At 39.7% G+C, this 22,915-nt stretch overlaps 1 protein-coding gene across 1 annotated transcript in view; it reads left to right on the top strand.

The window, feature by feature from the left end:
• The window catches only part of LOC124284940, a 193,255-nt gene that overhangs the window by 60,809 nt on the left and 109,531 nt on the right, over window positions 1-22,915 (top strand). The window contains exons 4-6 of the mRNA XM_046721072.1: window positions 9,152-9,244; window positions 11,093-11,177; window positions 18,844-18,923. Coding sequence (XP_046577028.1) covers window positions 9,152-9,244; window positions 11,093-11,177; window positions 18,844-18,923 — 258 coding nt within the window. The remainder of the gene's footprint in view (window positions 1-9,151; window positions 9,245-11,092; window positions 11,178-18,843; window positions 18,924-22,915) is intronic.

Genomic DNA, 22,915 nt, shown 5'->3' with positions numbered 1-22,915 from the left:
ATGGCTGAGCAGACGTCAGTTTATCCGGACGACATGGTGAACAAAGAAATAATATTCCACTTTTGAAAACATATCTATAATTCACATTCAATTTATTTGTTGAACTTGTTTATCTGAGAGATGTTGAAAAAAGAAAAACAGACACAAAAAGCAGTACTTTCAAGTTGAGATACAAATTGTGTGTGAAATAAGTATTCAGGGCTGTTGTCAGCAATTTCATGCACTAAGAGGAAAAAGGATAAATTTTCTAGCATTGTACATGTATATAGAGATACATATTTCAGTTTATACCAACAGTGTATGGTGATGTATATAGTGAATATATGCTACACAATCATAACACTTCCAACAAAAGTACATTATTATGAATATCAAGTGTAATATCTACAACAGGACTTATTATGAATATAGTCCAAGGTCCCGATCCCCAAAGCGTTCATAACGTTATGATCTGTCGTAACTATAGTATATCATAGGCTTACGAATGTCGTAGTGCTACGTGTGTTTTGTGGAATGGGCCCTATACTCTTTGTCCTTCACATCACCATAGACTGATGATATACAATTCTGTTTCATTTTGAAAGTTGGACACGGTGGTACGTGTCTATCAGACAGTGTATACAGGATATGGTTTTGAGTTGATGAGGTTCAGTTGGTCTGTATAGACTCGGAGCCAGCTATTGATGGAGAAGAGGTGACGTGTGACAGGTAAACACACCGTGGGGGTGGGATGGGTTAGTGACAGACCAGCAGGTAAATATTTACTGCGTACAAGTTGTGGAAATTAGATTGGGGTCATACTTGATGCAAACGATGTAGCTGGTAGAGGATGGGCTCGGTGAATGTTGTAGGACAGGTGGAATGGGGACAGTGTGTTGTTTTATTGGGGCTTGAATGAGCAGAGCATGAGACAGAGGTTCTGTCATGTACCTTATGTGCCTGATTGTGAAATGTTCACGATGACCAAACTTGCTTGATATAAGGGCTAACGTCATGTGGAATTTTGGAATTTATTAAAGAGGATATTGCCCTTCCCAAATGTGTCAGTGGTTGTGATTTATATCGCCATGTCAGCAGTCTAGTTTCATTTGTCAATTAGAAGGGGGGATGGATGAAGGGGGACGGGTAGGTCTGCTCGTGGTTTAAATGTCAGTATGGATGCCAAAAGCCTGTTTTCATTCTCCACATGGGTTCAATGTGTGAAGATTTGTAATAGACCTTGACCTTGTTGGCATATTATAATTAATTTAATTTATTCACAGTATTGTCCAATAACATATCTTAAAGCAGGGATTTACCTTGAGTCCTGTTTTTGAGGGTCCCAGGGACTCATACTCTTAAATTTCTGGGGTCCTGGACAACAAAATGGGGGTCCAGACACTTAGATATTATTATTTATAGTGTTATTGTCTTGTATATCATGATCATCACATTATTTGTTACAGTATTTGAATTGCAAATGATACCATAACTCAGCTAGTAGCAAACTCTTTGATAACTTGACTGGAATTTTTACAAAAAGTATTTGAACTTTTTCTGTGTCCCTGTGGATGCGCTAATAAATTTTGTTGCGTTCATTGTCAATTTTTATGTGTATAGGATGCAGGAATTCGCGTCCTGTAAATCGCTGTTAAAGGAAAGTTTCCCTGCTGAATTTGTGCATATAATTTAGTATCCAGGATATAGACAATGCTGACAATGTCTCGTGTACTATATGCGTTAAAGGCATTCATTTGAAGACTCGTTTGAAAACATGAAATAATCAATCTTCTGTATGCCATAGTATTGTACAGCAATGGTCATTTGTGGTCATGTTATGACAGCAGTCTGCAACCTAACGTCCCTTGTCTTAAGCCCAAGTGGTTACATTCCATTCGAGCTTGAAGGGCCGGGTTAGAATATTGGCCTTCAGTAACCCATGCTTGTCGCAAGAGGCGACTAACGTGTTCAGGTGGTCAGGCTCGCTGACATGTCATCGGTTGCAGATTGATGCTCATGCTGTTGATTACTGGATTGTCTGGTCCAGACTCGATTATTTACAGACCGCCGCCATATAGCTGGAATATTGCTGAGTGCGGCGTAAAACTCAACTCACTCACTCCATTCGATTTTGTTACCTGAGTTGTAATACATACAAATGATAACACTGACATTGGCAGTGAATGATGCTAATCGGGCTAGTTGACAGAAAAAGCATGCAGAAAATAGAATTTCAGACCAACAAACCAGTGGTCGACATCATGAGCAACAACACTGTAACTGACTGTTCCTCATCAGTCCACGCATGCCCAGGTCTCAGGTATGCATGTTAGCAATGCATATTAACCTGAAACACCTTGGTTACAAAATAGTCTCACCATGGTCTCAAGGCACATGCATGCCAAAACACCTGAAATTCTACTAATTCTCTTCATACCTTTAACATCTGACAGGCTTATTCAGGCTAGCTGCAGTGCCAAACTGCATCCATGCATGGGAATATTTGGCTCAACTTGAGATTATATAACCTGCAGAAAAATATTATTTTTGTACAAATGACACTGGTAGAAGCTGGAAAGGAAAGGTGCGATCACTGTTGAAAAGCCAGAATATTTAGGTCAGGAGCATCACAGCTTGTGGAGTGTTAATGTGGTTGTGTCTCTAACTGAGGTGGGAAGTAGCAGAACAAATATTGACAAGACCTTTGTGAAAAGCTCCAGGTTATGATGGGAGCTTTGCAGATAAAAATTCACATGGGAAATCTAAGTTTAAGCCAAACCTGGGCAGTGGGTTAGCCTCATGGTTAAAGTGTTCATTCATCACACCAAAGACCTGGGTTTGATTCTCCATATGGGTAAACTGGGTGAAGCTCATTTCTGGTGTCCCCTGCTGTGATATTGCTGAAATATTGCTAAAAGCAACAAAATACAACTCGCTCACTTAGGGTGACCTGATGATTTCACACCATCTGACATCTTGGGCTTGTGTGGGAATTGAATTGGTTGAAACACACCCAAATTCTTCTTCATAATGGTGTTCAGGTAAACCTTGTGAGATTCTCACATAATAATCTTAAAGTCAGCACTCCAAATGTACCAACTTATCCGGTCAGCCCTTTTGTCATATTTGTGTTTTCATCTGTAGATACATGGAAACAAGAAGTGATGGCATAAAATGTTACATACAATTGACATGACATTGGTGCCCCTTGGTTATGCCAGAAGCCTATAGTCTTGGGTTGAATCTTGTTTTGCCTTGATTATGTTTCTAGGTTTGTCTGCTTGTGGTTTTTACTAAAGCTGAAAACATCTCTGGTCTCCATCACTTCAGATTTTTCTCTTGCATCAGTGGTGGTGGGGTAGCCCAGTGGTTAAAGCATCACGCTGAAGACCCGGTTTGATTCCCCACATGGGTGTCCCCTGCCATGATATTGCTGGAATAGTGCTAAAAGTGGCGTAACTCCTCACTCAATCACTCAATATTTGCTGTTTCAGTTGTTTCTCAAATAGCTTTAAAATACAAATGAGAATATCATATCTTAGACTTATAGACTTAGTTATCAGTACAGTTTTTCATTTATCTCATTTTCATAGGTCTCCAACTACCTGTGCTTCTCATACACAGCGACAGAATAGATCGGGTTGTTAGGCTATGTGGGTAGACATTCCATTTCTGCATACCCTGCCAATGTGGGTTGTTCCAATTTCACTGGTTTGTCTGGTCCTGGCTCTATAATCTACAGGCTACTGTCTTATCGCCAGAATACTGCTGCGTGTGGCATTAGACAACAGTGTTGGAACAGTTGGTGAAGGTTAATTACATGACGACTAAATAACCAGACCAAGTCCATATCTCTCCATTTACGCAAAAGAGAACGTCTGCTTTATTGGTATTTCTTTTTTTCTGGTATATTTACATTTGGAAAAGTGCCTCACAGAAGTAGAATATGATTATTCCGCATGCTTCTCCATTGCCTGAGATGTTTATCGCAGTGTCTGCCAAGGTGGGAAAAGAATTTCCTGTTTTTTCTTACCAGTGCCATTAGAACATTGATTATTGGATGAGCAGAGATATTGAAACAGTTGAAGATGCATCCGACTTCCACAGGCTGGTTCTCTGCATGGGTGCAGTGTGTGAACATTCCCCATGTCCCCTGCTTTTCTTACCAGCACTGCCATTATAAATGGTTGGATAGGTGAGGTGAAGTGGGTTTAACATCGTGTGGATATTAGCATATGATATTGGGAATGTGTACAGCTGAAGATGCCCAGACTTAGCTGGTTTTATAGTGCTAGCTCACTGGATACCATGCCACAGTGAAGCATGAATACCCCACTCAGACATGGATTTCGTGATCAGTCCTTGTTGTACCCATTAATGCGAAGCGCAGGCATTCCCAAGTACCATATGTTAACATCTTTTGCTGTCGAACCAGCTGACCTTCCGCTTCGTGGGACGCTCTAACTACACCACGGAGGCGGCTATAAATGGTTGGATGGCCCTCTGAATGTTAAACAGTTGTATTGAATATACAATGGAATATTGTCCTTGTATAACTTGTGTATTTGATAGGATGGTAGCATATGGAATGTTGTGCATTGCATCGGTGCCTGGTTAGAAGAGATCCTAAATGCTAGTTGTAGGATTTGTATTATGGTATCTTTATATTGACACTCCATTTCTGGTGTCCCCCGCCGTGATATTGCTGGAATATTGCTAAAAGCGGCGTAAAACTAAACTCAGTCAGTCAGTTATATTGACACTCTCAACAGTTTTGCAGTTATTTGAGGTTTGTAATTGTAGAGTCTAGATCAGACAATTTGGTGATTGACATCATGAGCATCGATCTGCGAAGTTGGGGTACAATGACATGCATCAAACAAGTCAGTGAGTTTAACCACGGGATCCAGAAGACCAGGTCCCAGATCTTAACTTCATTATATGAGAGGTTATTGTTCAGTTTCTATGGTGAAGCTGATGGTGTGTTTATGTACACAGTGTCATTGATCTTGGTATTGCTGACTGTGGCATGAAACACGCTCAGTCCAAAGATTGATATCAGATGCAGTTGTAAAGTATTTTGACTCACTCACTCATGTGCCCCTACAGCAGATAATTAGGCTATCTCCTGGCCCCTAGAAAATGAATGAATTAAAATAATCAGTCAAGTTCAAGTCAGGAATGGCAGGACAAAGTGTCTGAATTGACTCAACTCTAAACTTTTCTTTTTTCTTTTCTTTGTAGATATATATATTTTTCAATAAAGTAACTGTTTTTGTAGGACAAAATGTCAATCTACAGGAATTCCTGCTACGACATGATCATATTATTGATCTTATTGGACCATCAATCATACCATTTTTTGGGGTACATGAGTGTTTGGCCGTCTGCCCACTTGATGCCTACTTGTGTCACCATAGGGACCTTGTCACTTGGCCTGAAGTCACTCGGTGTCCAGCTGGTTATTGCTGAAGTACATTGAGAGTCAACACAGGCAACCAAACAGAACATGAAAACACAGGCCCTACACATCCTGATGGCCGACATCTGTGTTGTATGTACAACACAAGACATGTCTGAGACTGTGGTCTCCCGGTAACCTCACACACCTTGATCAGTTGAACAACAGACCTGGTCAGTGCTGGCAAATACTGGCTTGTGTCAGGACAGTGGGAAGTAAATGCCCCTTCTTACTCAAACATGACACCATTTCAGGTCACCATAGACTTGCAGCGGTCTTGAACACATCAGGGTTGGGAATGGGTAAGAGTGAAAAAAAAAATGAGCCAGGGGTGTTCTGTTGGGAGCTGTAGGTCCCCATGTCAGATCCAAAGCGTGATCAAATCCGCGGAAAATTCTCATCCCTGACAGACAGCAGTTAGACGTGGTCACCAGTAATTTGTGAGAAGCCTGTAGTTGAAGTCACATTGTTAACTGTTATTTCTATCAGATATACATGCTTCTTTGATGAAAATATATTATATATTCAGTATGGTAAGTTTCTAATAGAACTGACCTTTGGAATTGAAACAAATACACTCTTGAGTGATAACATGTTCCTAAGCCCATCAGTATAGTCATGTGATTCAGAGGCTTACGTGAAAAGTGATCTCAGGTTTCCTAGATTCAAATATGACAGGGAAACCCTCAAGGACCCCAGAACCTTCCTTCATGTCTTACAGTGTTATAAGATATTGAGGACAACGTCAGAATGGCGGTATCGGTGCAGAATTACAATAACTGCGACTCATTTCTGGATGGATGCCACGAGCTTGCCACTGAACGGATCCTCACCACACCTGCCTGTGTTGTTTATCAGTAGAACACAAGGGAGGAAATCTGGCTGGTGTGTTTGATGTGTCGTCATCAGGTTGAACACAGCGCTAGAAGGTCCAGCAAGTCTTTGTTGATTCCTGACAGCTTGGCCTGCATGTTTGGTCCATATGACTGTCCACGTGTCCAGGTAGTATTCATTCCTTCTGAAGGTGCTGCTTCCCTTCAACTCATCTCACCTCATCTGGGCTTGGCTCATCTGGTTGGGCAGATCTGATGGCAGTGGTTGCTGAAGATTGTGGGATTTTGAATCTGTGCATCAACGTGGGTATTACTTGATTTTGGATATCTGTTTGGATGTTGGCAACTTGGTATACTTGAATTTATATGTGTTTATAACAGAAGGTATACGTGGATAGATGCTTTCATCAATGTTGCTCTCATATGTGAGATACCTGGATATAGCATGATATATCTGTTTGTGACCTGCTGGCAATTTTGTCCGTGAGGTTTGAATCCTTAAAATCTGCTATAGTTTCACCGTTCAGATAATGTATGAATCTATGATCTAATCTGTGGTTTCACCATTCAGATAATGTATGAATCTATGATCTAATCTGCTGTGGTTTCACCATTCAATTAATGTATGAATCTATGATCTAATCTGCTGTGGTTTCACCATTCAGATAATGTATGAATCTATGATCTAATCTGCTTGGGGTTTCACCATTCAGATAATGTATGAATCTATGATCTAATCTGCTGTGGTTCCACCATTCAAATAATGTATGAATCTATGATCTAATCTGCTGTCGTTTCACCATTCAGATAATGTATGAATCTATGATCTAATCTGCTGGGGTTTCACCATTCAGATAATGTATGAATCTATGATCTAATCTGCTGGGGTTTCACCATTCAGATAATGTATGAATCTATGATCTAATCTGCTGTGGTTGTGCCAGTCAGCTGGTATACAAATCTATGAGCCAAACCTGTGGTTGCACCCATCAGCACATGCTGATATTTACAATTGCACTCCTCCCTGCTAATTGCCAAATATCTTTTCCTGATTGTATCTAATTAGATTTGATCATTTAATCATTCCTCAAACTAACAAGGTGAAATTACCAACATCTTCCCATGTTACAAAAACCTCCAAACCAATTAGATGAAACTGCTCCGAAATTTATGCCTTCTCTATGGAGAATGCATCAAGCTGGTGGACCAAGCAGCCAGATTTATTGGGGAGCAGGGATGTCTCAAGTGATGCCATCTGTATTCTATATGGGGAACACCATCTACTTCCTGTGCTGATCAGAACTGCGGTTATTCATAAGAATATCGGGACATGGCACTAATTGGGCCACATTGGGACTATGGCGGTAGAAATAGAAAAAGCCAAGATGAAGACTATTGATTATTCTTGGTTATATTTCTGGGCATACTTATATCTTGCTTGTGGACAAAAAGTGATCCTTGTCCATCTAGTCAGATTTTTATCCCAAGACATTATTTCTTCAGCTCACACACTGCTCTTCTTCAAGGGGCATGGGGTTTGTGTTTGGTCAGTGGTACAGTATCTGAAAGGGCACTACACACTGAGGTTAATACACTCTCTGGTACCATTTTGTCTCTGGAATTGGTATTTGTATAGAAGTATGTCTGAATAGGCACTACACACTGACTTAGGTCCACACTCTTTGTGGTAGAGAGACATTTTGTGTCAGAGTGGAAAATACTTTCATATTTATTATTTTCGGAATGCCGTATAATGTATACAGTAAAGCATGGTGCTGAGACTCCAAGCAACTACTAATTTTTGTTATAACTATAGCTCGTTATACGCGTTTCGACTAAAGGTATCCAGCAATTGGTCATATCCATCCGTTTGTTTAGAAGTGGGTTCATAATAAACACAGTTTCCTACAATAGAAGGTGCTGAGCAGTTTCGGAAGCTGGTGAAACCTAGACTTGTCAAAGTATTGAAGACTTGCTAAGGATTTATCAGATATTTTAATACATGTCCCATTAGCAAGTGTTTATTGACATATTGATAGTGTTGATAAGGTGAGTGGCAGATAGAGAATGGTGTAGGTGTATTACATACAAGTTGGAAGTACTACGAGGACAGTATGCTCTAGCAGCTCATAACAACACAAATAGAAATAGAAGGATGAAAACCAACATGATAATAGAAGTAAATGGAGTCAGAGGAAATATTGGAACATAATAAACAACTATAGCAATGTGCTTACTCAACATATTGAAAACCCTAGATACACTGTTAATGTATTACCATGTTAAAATATTTTACTTTTGACATGTTTGAATAAGATATGTAACTTTACTATTTTGGCTCGGTTTTTCAGGTTTCTCAGTTTGCATATTTTTTCAGGTGTGTAAGTGTGAAAAAAGCTTATATTAGATAAAAGACATTCCTGACAATTTCTTTATTCTGAAATAGATTTATCTGAATAAGATTGAGCCGTGTTGTGCCAATCTCGGAGTTTTAATATTTGTTTAAAGTTAATGTTAAAAAGAGTATTTCTTTTCAGATGTTCTTTTCCACTCTCTATGTATTTTATTTATAGTCAGTAGGAAATAACTTTTAATGTTGTTTTCCTACTGAGGATATTATAAAGTATTTGATTACTTTTAGTGGTATGCTTATAGTATATCGCTTGGTGAATGTCCAGTCTGGTTATGATATAAGCCTATTACATAGCTGTAACATTCGTCACAGGTGGTCATTGAGCAATGCCTGTGTTCTTGTCCAGTGGTCCTGAAGGGTCAAGGGGATTGTGTTGGCTGGCAGAGGCTGGACACAGTCTCTGTTGAGTAACAAATGTGTGGAGTCGTAAACGTGAATCACCAACAATCTTTCTTCTCATTGCAGCAGTCACTTCAACTGGTTGAATCTGGATAAACGGGTGCTGGATCACGACTTTGGCAAGAAGTCGGGTGCCCTTATACTTCACTTCTCCATAAGGTAAGTCATGAAATGATATTCGTATCATACAATGTTAAAAGCTTTTCATTGTTAAAGTTAAAACATTTTCTAAACTGTTCTGATTGACCCTGCAATTTGTCATGAAGCTTGTAATGCTTAAAAAATATTTGCCAACATTACGTGACAAATTCTTCACACAGCTAATGTAGACCACACCTACAGTTGTATTTACACTAATAGGCGGAGAAACGTACGTCAAAACATGAACTTAATTTAAAAGTGTTAAAAAATTGCCTTGTAAATAAAAACATTTTCGAAATATTACAGAAAGTTCTTACAACTCTTTTTTCAACAAAACGTGGAAATGTTTGATCTGAAAAGTTTTTCCAAAACTCTAATTCTGCCAACACTCAACAAAAAGCAGTGTACGGTCCTTTGAGGAAAAGCAGAAAAAACTCAGCCAGCTGCATAACCAACAATTTTGAAAGTTCAGTGTTACATTTCTTACTGGGACTTATATACGTGGGGAAAGAACAAAAATGAAAAGACAGTTAAAAAACAAAGTGTTGAGAAATGTAGCCACCTGACAATCTTCTCCCATTTCCCCTACCGGCTGCATAGTTTTGCCAGTTCATGTCAGACCATGAGGAACTATACGAGCACTCAATGTGCCACCTCGGTGACTATCACTTGTGTCAATACGCCAGGCCCATGTTCAATCTTGTCCACATAACACCAATATATCAGCTTTGTTAGTTCAAAGGAAGGATACCCTTCCGAGCTCAGTTTCTGAAAGCCCTTTTCAGTTTGGCCAGTGTATTGTGTGACAAATTTGATTACTTGTGTAAGTCACTTTTAGTGGGTAATGTGTCTTGTAATGGTTTGACTGTTTGGAAAAAGGCTGAGAATGTTATTGAAAACGTTCAGGATTTGGGATTGAAAATGAGTATTTTGAACTTGGGAAGTAGATTGAGCAATGAGGAAATGTATTGGGTGAAAGTTTAGTGTCAGTTGATGATGAACAGATGAGTGTTCATGAACTGATGAATTTTGATGAACTCATAAATATTGATGAACTCATGAGATTTGATGAATTGGTGAGTTTTGATGAACAGATCAGATTTGATGAAACCATGATGAAACGGATGACATTTGATGAACTGATGAGCTCATGAATTTTGATGAACTCATGAATATTGATGAACTCATGAATATCGATGAACTGACGAGTTTCTTCAGATATGTCTTAAGGCTTTGAAAATATTTTATACTTTGTATAAATCAGTTGCAGAGTTCTCATGCATGTAATGATTATTTACAAGGAGTAAGTGAGTGATTCTTGTTAACGCTGCATCAGCAATCTTGCAGCTATTTGCGGCCATAGCAGTCTTCAAGGAAATGTCAGTAGTCCTTCATGAATTTAACCTGTTCAAGACAAGGGTCTAAATTCCAAAGCTGCATTTCCCCAATATTTCAGTTAAAAGTCATGAACAGTTATGCTAACCTATTTTGTGATGAAACCACTTTACACTTGGCATTAATTTATTCAACATGAAACCTTTTTGTAAATATCAAGCAGTTGGTTACAGGCATGAGAATTTTCCGTAGATTTCCGGGATTTACATATCAATTTGGGTCATTTTTCACATCAGCATAAATCTGCATTAACAGTTTTAGAAGGCCGATGGCACTTATTATAATTTTCCGCCAAAACTGAAATCGGCTGTTCTTATGCCTGAGGTTATTTCATTTGTAAATTTTACACAGTTTATTATGTAGCTGTATGCCTATTCAAATGGATCTCTTTGTTAAACTTCAGCGATTGATAAAAAATCATTTTGTTTATTGCATGTTTTGATGACTGATTGTTGTTCTGTTGTGTTGCAGCTACTATATAGAAACAATAGGATTACTAAGGGATACCGCTACAGTGGAACTGTTTTACCTCAACGCCAGGCAAGCTGTATTCAAGGTTGGTCCCATTCTCATGTAATATTTTGTGTTAGTTGGGTTGACTCGGGGGCTTTCTGCGGAAGTGGGGTAGCCAAATGGTTATGGTGTTCACTCGTCCCGCTAAAGACCTGGGTTCGATTCCCCACATGAGTACAATGTGTGAAGCCCATTCCGGTGTCCCCCGGCAGATATTGCTGGAATATTGCTAAAAGCGGCGTAAAACCCAACTCACTCACTCACTACTAGACTAAGGCTTAGTCTCTGAATATATTTAATTTTGATAGTAACAAACAAGCCCATTTATATTGAAAAGGAGCCCTAGGGAGACCAGAGATTCAGAACCTGAGGAAATCTAGACTTGCTTTATTTAGGGCTTTAGCAGCGCAGAGAGGGCTTGGCAGTAGGGAAATTAATGTGGTTCAGGGACTGTGAGACAGACTAACTCACTTCTTACTGGGGTTTCCAGGGGCAGAGAGTGTCCCTGGTACCCCAAACATGCTGCAAGAGCTGACTGATGAAGATTTGGTAATGAGGGTTAACAAAGTATTTCAGGTCTGAGATTGGCGTCACTTGACTCTTGTGCTATCAAAATGTCATACCCTGATGTAATTGAAATGCTGACTAAAGAGGCATTAACCAAACTCACCTTAATAATAATTCCCATCGTCAATGTTTCCTATTATCAATCTTTTTAGCCAGCCCTATCTGGATCAATGTTGTTATTTCCAGGCAGCAGAGATACAGCTGAAATATTGTTGACTACAATGTAACACATCACTCTCATTCACTCGCTCACTCAGTGTTGTGATGTTTGGGATGCTGGGGCCTCAATGTCTAATGGTCCTGACACTTCCTGTATGGAGTTGTGTGCCTGCATTAAACATAAGTTTGTATTGAGCAGCAGGTACATCGAGGGGTTTGTGTAGTACAACAAGAGTTTTGTCCAGTACAACAGGGCTTTTGTGTGGTACAACAAGGGTACAATTTGTGTAGGGGTTTTGTCCACAACAAGGCTTTTAATGTAGTACAACAAGGGTTGGTACAACAAGGGTTTGTGTAGTACAACAAGGGTTTGTGTAGTACAACAGGGGTTTGTCAGGGTTTGTGTAGTACAACAAGAGTTTTGTCCAGTACAACAGGGCTTTTGTGTGGTACAACAAGGGTTTGTGTAGTACAAGGGTTTGTGTAGTACAACAAGGGTTTTGTCCAGTACAACAAGGGTTTGTGTAGTACAACAAGGGTTTGTGTACTACGACAAGGGTTTGTGTAGTACACGGTTTTTGTCCAGTACAACAAGGGTTTTGTGTAGTACAACAAGTTTTTTGTCCAGTGCAACAAGGCTTTTGTGTAGTACAACAAGGTTTTTACCTTGTACAACAAGGTTTTTTATCTAGTAGAAGGTTTTTGCCTGGTACAACAAGATTTTTGTCAAGTACAAACGGTCATTACCTAAGGTTGCGCAAGGTATAAGTTGGTTGCAGTTCCTTGCATGAAATATAGTTTTATGTCTCTCTCAGTTGTCACAAATTGAGATTTATTTCCTCAGTGTAGCTGAAACAAATGTCAAAATCTCTTAAGCAGTCAGTCTTTATTCAGACGGAACCTAGCAGGCTCTTGGCTTAGTCTCGGCAAATGAACAGCTCAGTAAGCCTGTGTACATGTAGGTGCGTGATGCTGCTGGTGGTGGTGGGCAATTGACGGTGCCAGTCATATGTCAGTGTCAGACAGCTCTCCTCCTTCAACAGCAGGAAAAAATCATATTTATAAATGAGGTCAAGTCTCTGTTGTGTCACATCTGTTTTTAGACACCAAGAACATGTAAGTTGGGATTAACAAGTACAAGCTGGATTTCCCAGTTTAACTTTCTATGTTGCATCAGAGTGAGATTTCTGATTCTTGTTATTGAAAAACACAACAAAAACACAGTCATGGTCCTTGTGGAGTTATTTTTATGCCCTTTGTCTCAGTCAACTCCTCTTTGATGTGTACTTCTTTGCAAAATACTTATTTTATTTACGTTGGGTTGTGTCTGAAGTTGAAGTAATTTCCTGTTTCCTTGTGAATGGTTTGTGTTGTGGAATGTGAGTTTTAGTGCAGTAAGTTTTATGGTTGTCAGACTCTACACCAGCTCAGTTGGATGAGGCAAAGGGTGGGGAGGATGGAGCACATGACGTCCCTGATAAACATTGCACCATCATGTTGAGATGGGGAGTGCAGGGGAGTCTGGAGTGTGTGCAGTATTCTGCAGGGTTCCAATGGGCTTTAACTTACTTGAAAACCTGCAAAGATCCGGGTTAGAATTTGTCTTGAGCAACCCATGCTTATCATGACTAACAGGATCTGGTAGTCTCTCTCACTGACCTGGTAGATGCATGTCATTGTATGGTTGATGTTGATTGATGTTCATGATGTCAGTCGACCTGTGAAGGTCCGGGTTAGAATGAACCTTCGGTAACATGCTTGTCATAAGAGGCGACTAACGGGATTGGGTGGTAAGGCTCACTGGCTTGGTTGACACATGTCATCGGTTCTCAATTGCGCAGATTGATACTCATGCTGTTGATCACTGGATTGTCTGGTCCAGACTCAATTATTTACAGACCGCCTCCATATAGCTGGAATATTGCTGAGTGTGGCGTAAAACTAAACTCACTCACTCACTCATGAGTCAGTCACTGGATTGTCAGGTCAAGACTTGATTATTTCCGTCATGTAGATGGAAAGTTGCTGAGAGGGTTAATCATCAAACTAATTACTTGAATCTAAATTTATGTGAAAATGGCCTTAAAATTTTGATAATGAAGCTTGAATTGACTTTGATTTTTCTTATCCATTCCCCACCTCAAGTTAATAACCTGACACAATACTGTATATGTTTTTTTCATATTTTCAAAATGAACACAAATAAGAAATGACCAAAACCAAAAAATGAATCTTTTTCACTTGAATACATGACACATTTTATGGATAACAACTTCATTTTATTCTTTATATGACATTTCAGAGCTAATTCTGACGTAGTAGCAAGAATTAGCTCTGAAATGTTGTACAAGGAATAAAAAGAAGTTGTTATCCATAAAATGTGTCATGTATTCATGTTCGTAGACCTTCAAAATGACTTTCAAGAACTTCATTTTCACCTATTGTGTGACTTATTTTAGGAAATTTTGTTATTTAGATTTGTTATGTGAATTGAGTTGCTTTGATTTGAAAAGCAAATGATAAATAAAGATACAGAAAGATTAAACTGACTCAGGTTCTTGATGAATGTGCAAGGATATGAGAAATTATTTTATATGCTATCAGACATGGGACAAAATTATATTATTTCAAATATATTGGAAAATATGTTCAGTGCGGGCGGGGGATGGGTAACATTGAAAAAATATGGACAGCCTAATCAATAGATAAACAACAGCTGAAGTGTTTCAGTTAGTTTTTGTTTTAACTTTTTGTAAATATCAATAAACAGGGATGTTTGAAAAAAGAACAGTTTGACATTTATGGGATCGCCTGTGTTCCTGTTTGTTATTATCCGGTTCTTTTATTTGAGAAGTTCTGAGGTCTTATTTTCAATTATTTTACTATGAAATGCCTCCAAGCCTTGTCTTTTCTTGACATTTGCCGAAGCTTGTTCATGCTAAAATTTCAGGATAAATAAGCCTGGTTGCAGATATATGTGTTTGTGACTTGAGGAGATGCTGGTATTTATATGGAGATGTCTCTTCTCCATCTGCCTCAACAGGCTGTGGCAGTGATAGCATCCAGCACGGCAGCTGGTAATGGAACCTCTGACATTTTCATCTACTTGAGGACACGCTGACCAGACAGCTGCTGCGGAACTATCTGCTGCCTGGTTTGACTGGGGGAAAGTGGGGTCTGTCTCTCTGTTGTAACCCAACTCACTGTCACTTAGTCAGCATGGAATGCCTCTTTGTGTGTTGCTTATAGCAAACACTCCTCAATATTTTTCCAGCTATATGATATTGGACTGTTAGTAATCATTCTTGACCAATCCGGTGATTGACGTTAAGAGCATTGATCTGAGCAATTGAGACACGATGTTTCAAGGTGAGCCTGACCACCTGGTGTTATGACAAGCATGTGTACCGAATGCCACTTCTAACTTGGATATTCATGGTTATTGAATACTACTGGTCACAAATTCCCATGCTTGTAGACTTACAAGAATCATATGGTCACAGTGTCATTTTATTGGCTGTATGTCATTGTATCTTGACAGCTTTGGTGATTGCTAATGTTATCACCCACTGAGTGAGTGAGTTAGTCAGTATGGTTTTTATGCCGCTTTTATCAATATTCCAGCAATATCACAGCGGGAGATACCAGAAATGGGTTTCACATGTTGTACCCATGTGGGGAATCAAACCCAGGTCTTCAGCATGACAAGCAGCCGATTTAGCCACTAGGCTACTCCACCATCACCTATTACCCACTGACTTGATAATCTGCAGAGATCTTCATGTAGCTTTGAAATAGTTGACTGTGGCATAAATTCCTCTTGCTCAACTGGTCAAGACAGTGATCACTTGTGGACATTTCAACCAGATAGTAGCCAAGCCCTTCTGATGCCTCTGTCAGATACTAGCTGAAGGAAAGTGCCCAGGATAGTGCTGGTTGTCTGTCATCCCGTAACTTGACCACCCTGGACCAGTCAAGATGTGGACAGAGACATTAAGATCTGATGGAATGGTGTCCAGGCTTTGTAAAGCACATGTCAGGATGTTTCAGCTGTCAGTCAACAGGGCACGGCAGTGTCCAGTGACTGGCCTCTAAACTGACCCTGGCATGAAGTCATGGTGTCTGGTTGCAGTGAATCCCTCTGATGTTGTTATTAACATACCACATGTACTGTAGCTGCTTCATGAGGGTATGTTTAATACTGGCTGGTGGTCAAGAGGTCACAGGTCATTCTTCAGAGTCAATGGGGATCTTGAAAGAAACAAATAGTGAAGTTTCATTAGGATGTCCGTCAGTCAAGAATGGTAAAACTGCAGGGATTTGTGTTTGTCTGTCTCACAGTCCCTAAACAACATCATTTCCCCTTCCACTTAGACTAACACATAGTCTCTGAATACATAATTTTGTTAGTAACAAATAAACCATTTATACTGAAAAGGAGCAGACAGGGCTAGGCAGTAAGGAAAATAAGATATCTTCCACACAGCCGTTTCTCCAATGAAAACGATGCAGGTCTCAGGATCTTCCAGCTCACTGGGGCTCCTTTTTTAATGTAACAGGAATTATTCATCTCTACCAAGTTTAAACATATTCAGCGACTAATCTTTAGTCTAGGATGTGTGTATGAGGAGATACGATGAGAATGAGGAGATAGGATATAACTGCTTCATTTGATTCCCCGTGGTGGTCAAGTACTGTGGACATGGGTGGTTTATTATGTTTGTCATTTAGTTGATGAGATGATGAAAGGTGACTGACCCTTTACATGAATCTTATGGTGTTCGATGGACTGTAGTTTGATTGCAGTGTTATTAAACTGGTTCCTATGTCGTAAACAGTTCAAGTTTGCCTGTATTGAGATTTGAAGGAAACGTATATCAGTAAATTCATATCCCCTCCAGATATGTGTCATTTCAGTAGCTACTTTTCCTTGACTTTCCAGAATGTAATCTTGATTGGTGTCAGTGGGGTAGCGTACCCCGGGACATAGACATCTGAATCAAAGTTATCATTTCCCTCCATCAAATTAGTTCAGGATCTGTATGTTCTTATCAGTCCTGGAACTGCTGATCAGAAGACGCTTCAGGCAGATGTCTGCTGTGTCTTCTACCCCCTGTGACAAGGAGCCTTAGGCAGTTTGGTAGGCTGTCGATTAATTGACGGTGATCGTGGTAAACCTGCCCAGCAGCAAGGATATTCCAAGCTCATCAGTTAGCGAAGGAACACTTCATCAGAGAACACTGAAAGAATATATCAGTGAAAGGATACTTTCCTTGCTCATCTAGACTTTTATTGGTGCTTGATGTTTGACAGGGACTTTCTGTCTTACTTTACGTGAGGACTTTTATTGGCATTTGAGAGTTACCATTATTTGTATTGTATAGACGGCACTGGCTGTGGGATCATCTCAATGTCAGCTGTAATCTCTGATCACAAGATTTATTTATTTACCGAGAAGCCCGTGCTGGATTACTTTGCAGCCTGATTGTGAGTAAATTAGATTCATTTGGAGAAGACAGAGACAAATTTATATATTACAGAGTATCGCTGTGGGATTGAGAACATGAATGTTTTCTTTGCTGGAAGGTTTCAGTACTTTGTGGCATCGTGAGGTGCAAGTGTCCAATGACAACATCATTGTCTGTCTTGGGAAGTTACTCCTGAGACAGCGCTGCAAGGAAAGGGGCATACTTGAGTTGCGGAGTTACTTCGACACCACCCTTGAGAACAGGAGGTACTGATTACTGCACCGAGGAAGGATTAGCCTGATTAGGTGGTGCTCCCTCTCTGCCTATCATAGACTCGGCAAGTCAAAATAACATAGGCAATGCTGAGTTTGGGTGGAAATTTGAACTATTTTCTTGTCTGCTCTCATCAGGTTGAAGTCTGTAAATGTTTGTGTGGTTATTTATCATGTGTGAGTGGTGGTGCTACTTGGAGAAGGAGACAGGCTTACCCTTTTTGTGAACTCGGATCATCTCTGATGTTCGCTGATCCATTCAAATTGACTCTCTCATACCCAACAGAAGCAGTTTGGGCAGATAATCAAGGCTGATTACTCTCTGGTATTTGTGTTATATGTTTGGAATGTGTACTTATGTCTGAAAAATGAGTTGTCTGTTGCCAAATAGTGAGTGTGTTAGTTTACTTTTATGCTGATTTTAGCAATATTCAAGCAATATCTAGGCAGGGGGCTCCAGAAATGGACTTCACACATCATACCCGTGTGGGGAATCGAACCCAGGTCTTCAGTGTGACAAGCGAACACTTTAACCACCAGTTTTTTTTTAATATTGTTGCTTGCTTGATTCAAAGGATGATAAAAAGTCAAATGTTAGTCAGTCCCAATACATTACGTTCCATACTTTTCTGCCATCAGAACGTTCTGCCATAAACTGAAATTTTCAAATATTGAAGTATGGTGTTAAATTCTTGTTTTCACATCCAGAAGATAATTCATTACTTTCCTGTCAAGACAGCATTCCTCTAGATCTCAATCCTCTGCATTGTTAATAATTCCAGTGTGTCACGGTATCAGTAGGCGGCATCCTTGATATGGGTATATGCTAGTGTGTTGAGGTCCATCTCGGGGAGGGGGTGTTTATCTAGGCTATTTCAGGAACAGGGAGGAACCTTCCTGTCAAAACCTCCCAGCTACCTCCATCAGTAAAGAGAATCATTTGTCCGAGGCAGTCGGCAATTAGTGATCTGGGATATATGTGTTTGATAATTTATCCTGTTCTGTAACTGTCAAAGCCTTTAATGAGGTGTTTAGGGTGAATGCCTGGCAGCTGGTTTACGGAGCTGTGTGCTGGTGAGGTTTATCACTGAGTGGTGTGGCAGTCGGTTCTTAACTCAGATGTTCAGTGACCATTTGACACTGGATCCTGGTGAGAACTTTTTGTTTCAGTTCAATCTGATTTCTTTACCAGTCTGAATTTGCCGTGTGAATTGTACTGTTGAACTGTTTTTGTTGTTTCCAGGGCCAGATAGAAACAGATGCCGAGACGATCTTCGAGCTCGCAGCTCATGTGTTGCAGGCGACACATGGAGACTATGTCAGGTGAGTTGATTACATTGATATGTTACAGGTGCTTACATTTTTGTAGTATAGGTGTACATTGTGTTCTGATGACCAAGTGTGTCTGTTTCACCTAATGGAGGACCAAGGATTTTACTGTTTCACCTGATGAAGGACCAAGGATTTCACTGTTTTACCTGACCTGATGAAGGACCAAGGATTTCACTGTTTCACCTGATGAAGGACCAAGGATGTTGCTGTTTCACCTGATGAAGGACCAAGGATTTTACTGTTTCACCTGATGAAGGACCAAGGATTTTACTGTTTCACCTGATGAAGGACCAAGGATTTTACTGTTTCACCTAATGGAGGACCAAGGATTTTACTGTTTCACCTGATGAAGGACCAAGGATTTCACTGTTTCACCTGATGAAGGACCAAGGATTTTACTGTTTCACCTGATGAAGGACCAAGGATTTTACTGTTTCACCTGATGAAGGACAAGGAAAATTACTTTATTAGCTGACAATTATAGCATGTGTTTGTCTCACCGGAAGAGCGACAAATGACTTGACTTTAACCAGATGTGACAAGATGTAGCTCTGAGACATTGTGGTGCAACAGCAGAAACATTGTCACTGGGTAGTTTCAGCAAAGTTACAACACTGTCCTTCAGTATGTGTTGTATGTGAATCAGAAACAGAGCCAGGATTCTTGGAGACATCGTAAAGAGGATCTGTCCTTCACACTTCACTGGAATATGTTGATCAATGGATTGGAGCGTTCCCAGGGATGCCATGGAGATTTGTTTGGCTGTAATTGTGCTTATGTGTTTAGATATGGATAACTAGCAGATCAACACTTCGGGGCTGGAATCCTCATTACCTGGGTCCTGTACAGGCTGGTTTTCTTACCATTCAATGAAGACATCCTGTGTGGATTATACCTGTGAACGGCTGCAAGATTCATGGAATCTGGAAATTGGTAGGATGTTGAATGATTTGCGAAGGATTCATATCTGGGTCGTTGGATTGGTGTGGAATTGAATCGTGAATTCATGACTGACGTTTGAGGAAATTACACCTGTAACACTTAGGATGTTTGCAGGTTTTATCGCTCGGCTAAAAGCTGTTTATTTGTTTTTGTGATGTTGAACATCTTCCCATGATGCAGCTGGAAGATGATTGAGGCAGAGGGATGGGATATCTGGTACTGAAGTCAAAGGTTGCTGCTCTTGCATAATACATGGCATTGTCAGACACGTTTAGCTGATGAAGCAATAAAACTACATCCTGTAATTAACATTGCTTGACAACGCGGATGTACTTGGAGTTGAAATGCTAATCTGATCAAGATTGGTGCAGCTGAATCTCACAGGTAAAACATGGTGGAAACAGTTTCGATTTGAATCCATGCCAGATATCTCCAAATGCCAAAGGCAACAAAGCAACCGTTCTGGTACAGAAATACTTTCCTTAGCTAATCTGGCATGGGGAAGCATGTATAATGTTTACCTCAGTTGTGTGGAGAGTATTATCATATTAGATACTGTAATGGGGAGTTAATGTGTCAGATAACAAGCAAAAAGGGTTTTCCAGCTAGCTGTTTGTTTAGAATTAGAGCATTTTCATGACAGTGATTTGTGCTTTTCTTGCTCTTTATGTTGGAAAACAGTCAAGATTTGGGAAATTGGTTTCTAGAAACCTTGCACTTTTCATTCGGCATTCAAACGTAGGAAAAGCTGCTTCTATTAATCCTCCACATTCCAATGTTACAATCAAGCACTGGTCAACTTAGTCCCACAGAGAATTCCTAATGGTTAAGTTTGTCTTAGTGACTGGTCAGTTATTGCAAGTAGGTGATTGGTTACGGTAATGTTTCATATGTTGCCCTTTTCTCTCTTCTTTCCCAGACACATAGCTATAATTTGATACAGTGAAATGAGATAGTTCCTCTCATGAAATAATTCTTTAAATGCTAGTACTGGAATACATGAATCATTCAACTGTTTATGTTTTTTAAAGGGGTTCTTAGGGAAATAAATTTTAAGTAGACCCAAATTTTGAAATATTTATTCCAGTAATACCCTGTGTTTCCTATTTGATTGTGTGATTCAAGGTGTGATTTGGCCCCTATTACACGAGTGTTGTTGAAAGACTTAAAGAGATAGCTAAGATCAGGATACTGTGTGGCTTTGTGGGGATTGGGATAGAGAACTTTGATAATGGGCCATTTTCAGGATTATTAGCCATTTTCTGAATTTAGAATGGGCCACTGCACTTGTATCAATAATAAAATTTTAATGGGCCTTTTTTATTCTAGTGTGCAAAATGTCCCAAGGCCCCTACCTTTCCCAATCCCTGCTTTGATTGTACATCCTCATATTCAAACAGCATGTGACATTGTTCAGATTATCAACCACTGGTTTGACAAGCCAGACTTGATTATATATGCTTCCACGATATAACTGAATATTGGTAACATTGCAAAACAACATTCAGTGACTATTTGACTGCACACCTCCTCCAAGAAGGTTTGGTAGCCCTAAAATTCAGGTCTCCATTTTTCTTGCTGAAGTAGGGTTCCATTGCCATGATGGTGCGTTGAGGGATGTTCCATAGCAAGATACGGGTTAATACTTCAGAAAGTGATGTTCCATAGCAAGATACAGGGTTAATACTTCAGAAAGTGATGTTCCATAGCAAGATATGGGGTTAATACTTCAGAAAGTGATGTTCCATAGCAAGATACGGGGTTAATACTTCAGAAAGTGATGTTCCATAGCAAGATACGGGGTTAATACTTCAGAAAGTGATGTTCCATAGCAAGATATGGGGTTAATACTTCAGAAAGTGATGTTCCATAGCAAGATACAGGGTTAATACTTCAGAAAGTGATGTTCCATAGCAAGATATGGGGTTAATACTTCAGAAAGTGATGTTCCATAGCAAGATACGGGGTTAATACTTCAGAAAGTGATGTTCCATAGCAAGATATGGGGTTAATACTTCAGAAAGTGATGTTCCATATCAAGATACAGGGTTAATACTTCAGAAAGTGATGTGCTTCTTTGCTCTTTCAGTGGCTCATAAATTCCTGTTTAAGAAATTACTTCTGGATATTTGTTGGCATGTGTATCACAACATGGAATTTTGATTGATAATTGATTGAGAGTCAAACTGACTGAAACTGTTACATGCTGCCTCCTGGAATAGCCCCCATCACATGCCTGATTGCCTCCTGCAGTATTCTAGGATTCCACTTCTTCCTCTTCCACTGAAGATGGAAGTGTTTCCAGTTAGTCATTTCCCATGTAATTAACACTCATAAAAATCCACAAAGATGAACAGGCTATGTCACGAATTCAGTCAGTGATGTGAAACTATCCTCCTACAACTATCTCTGTGTCTTCCGGAGAGGATGAATCTCCTAGCTAATTTAAGGTTATTTGTATATTATGCAAGAGTAAGGAGCAGCTTGTCATGAATCAGTAAAACTATCCCCCTACAACTACACCCCCCACCACCACCCCCATATCAACATAGGATATGTGAATGCTGTAATGAGGAATGGTCATGAACCAGTAAAACTATCCTCCTGCAACTAGCTCTGTACCTTCACAAGAGGTGACAACCCCAGCTGGAGGTTCTCAGTATGTAATGATGTTGCAAGTAGCATCTGGTCAGGATCATGGGGTTATCTGTTCTTGTATCTCCATCTTCACTCAAGGGTTATCAACGCTCAGGTTCTGGCTGCTGCCATCTGTGCTCTATGCTCATCGGGAATATCAGTCTCAGTTTTTAAGATGATTTTACAAATGTTATATAACAGATCTATGTCTTACTACAGTCAAATACTATTGCGTCATACTTTGATGTTTTAAACTTTCCGTTGTCTTGAACTGAAACCTTAGTCCCAACACATTCCTTCTTTACTTTTCATTTTTTTTAGTTTTGTTGAACCTCAAAGAACTTGAATTATCAAAATAAGCATTTCCTGACGTGTTAATCTTTTGGTCTGGCAGTGCTGAGTGT

Source organism: Haliotis rubra, unplaced genomic scaffold (genome assembly GCF_003918875.1).
Source record: "Haliotis rubra isolate DU_JTF1 unplaced genomic scaffold, ASM391887v1 Scf349, whole genome shotgun sequence".
Taxonomy (NCBI): domain Eukaryota; kingdom Metazoa; phylum Mollusca; class Gastropoda; order Lepetellida; family Haliotidae; genus Haliotis; species Haliotis rubra.
Note: the sequence above shows the minus strand (reverse complement) of the source record. Positions and strands in the feature narration are given on the sequence as shown.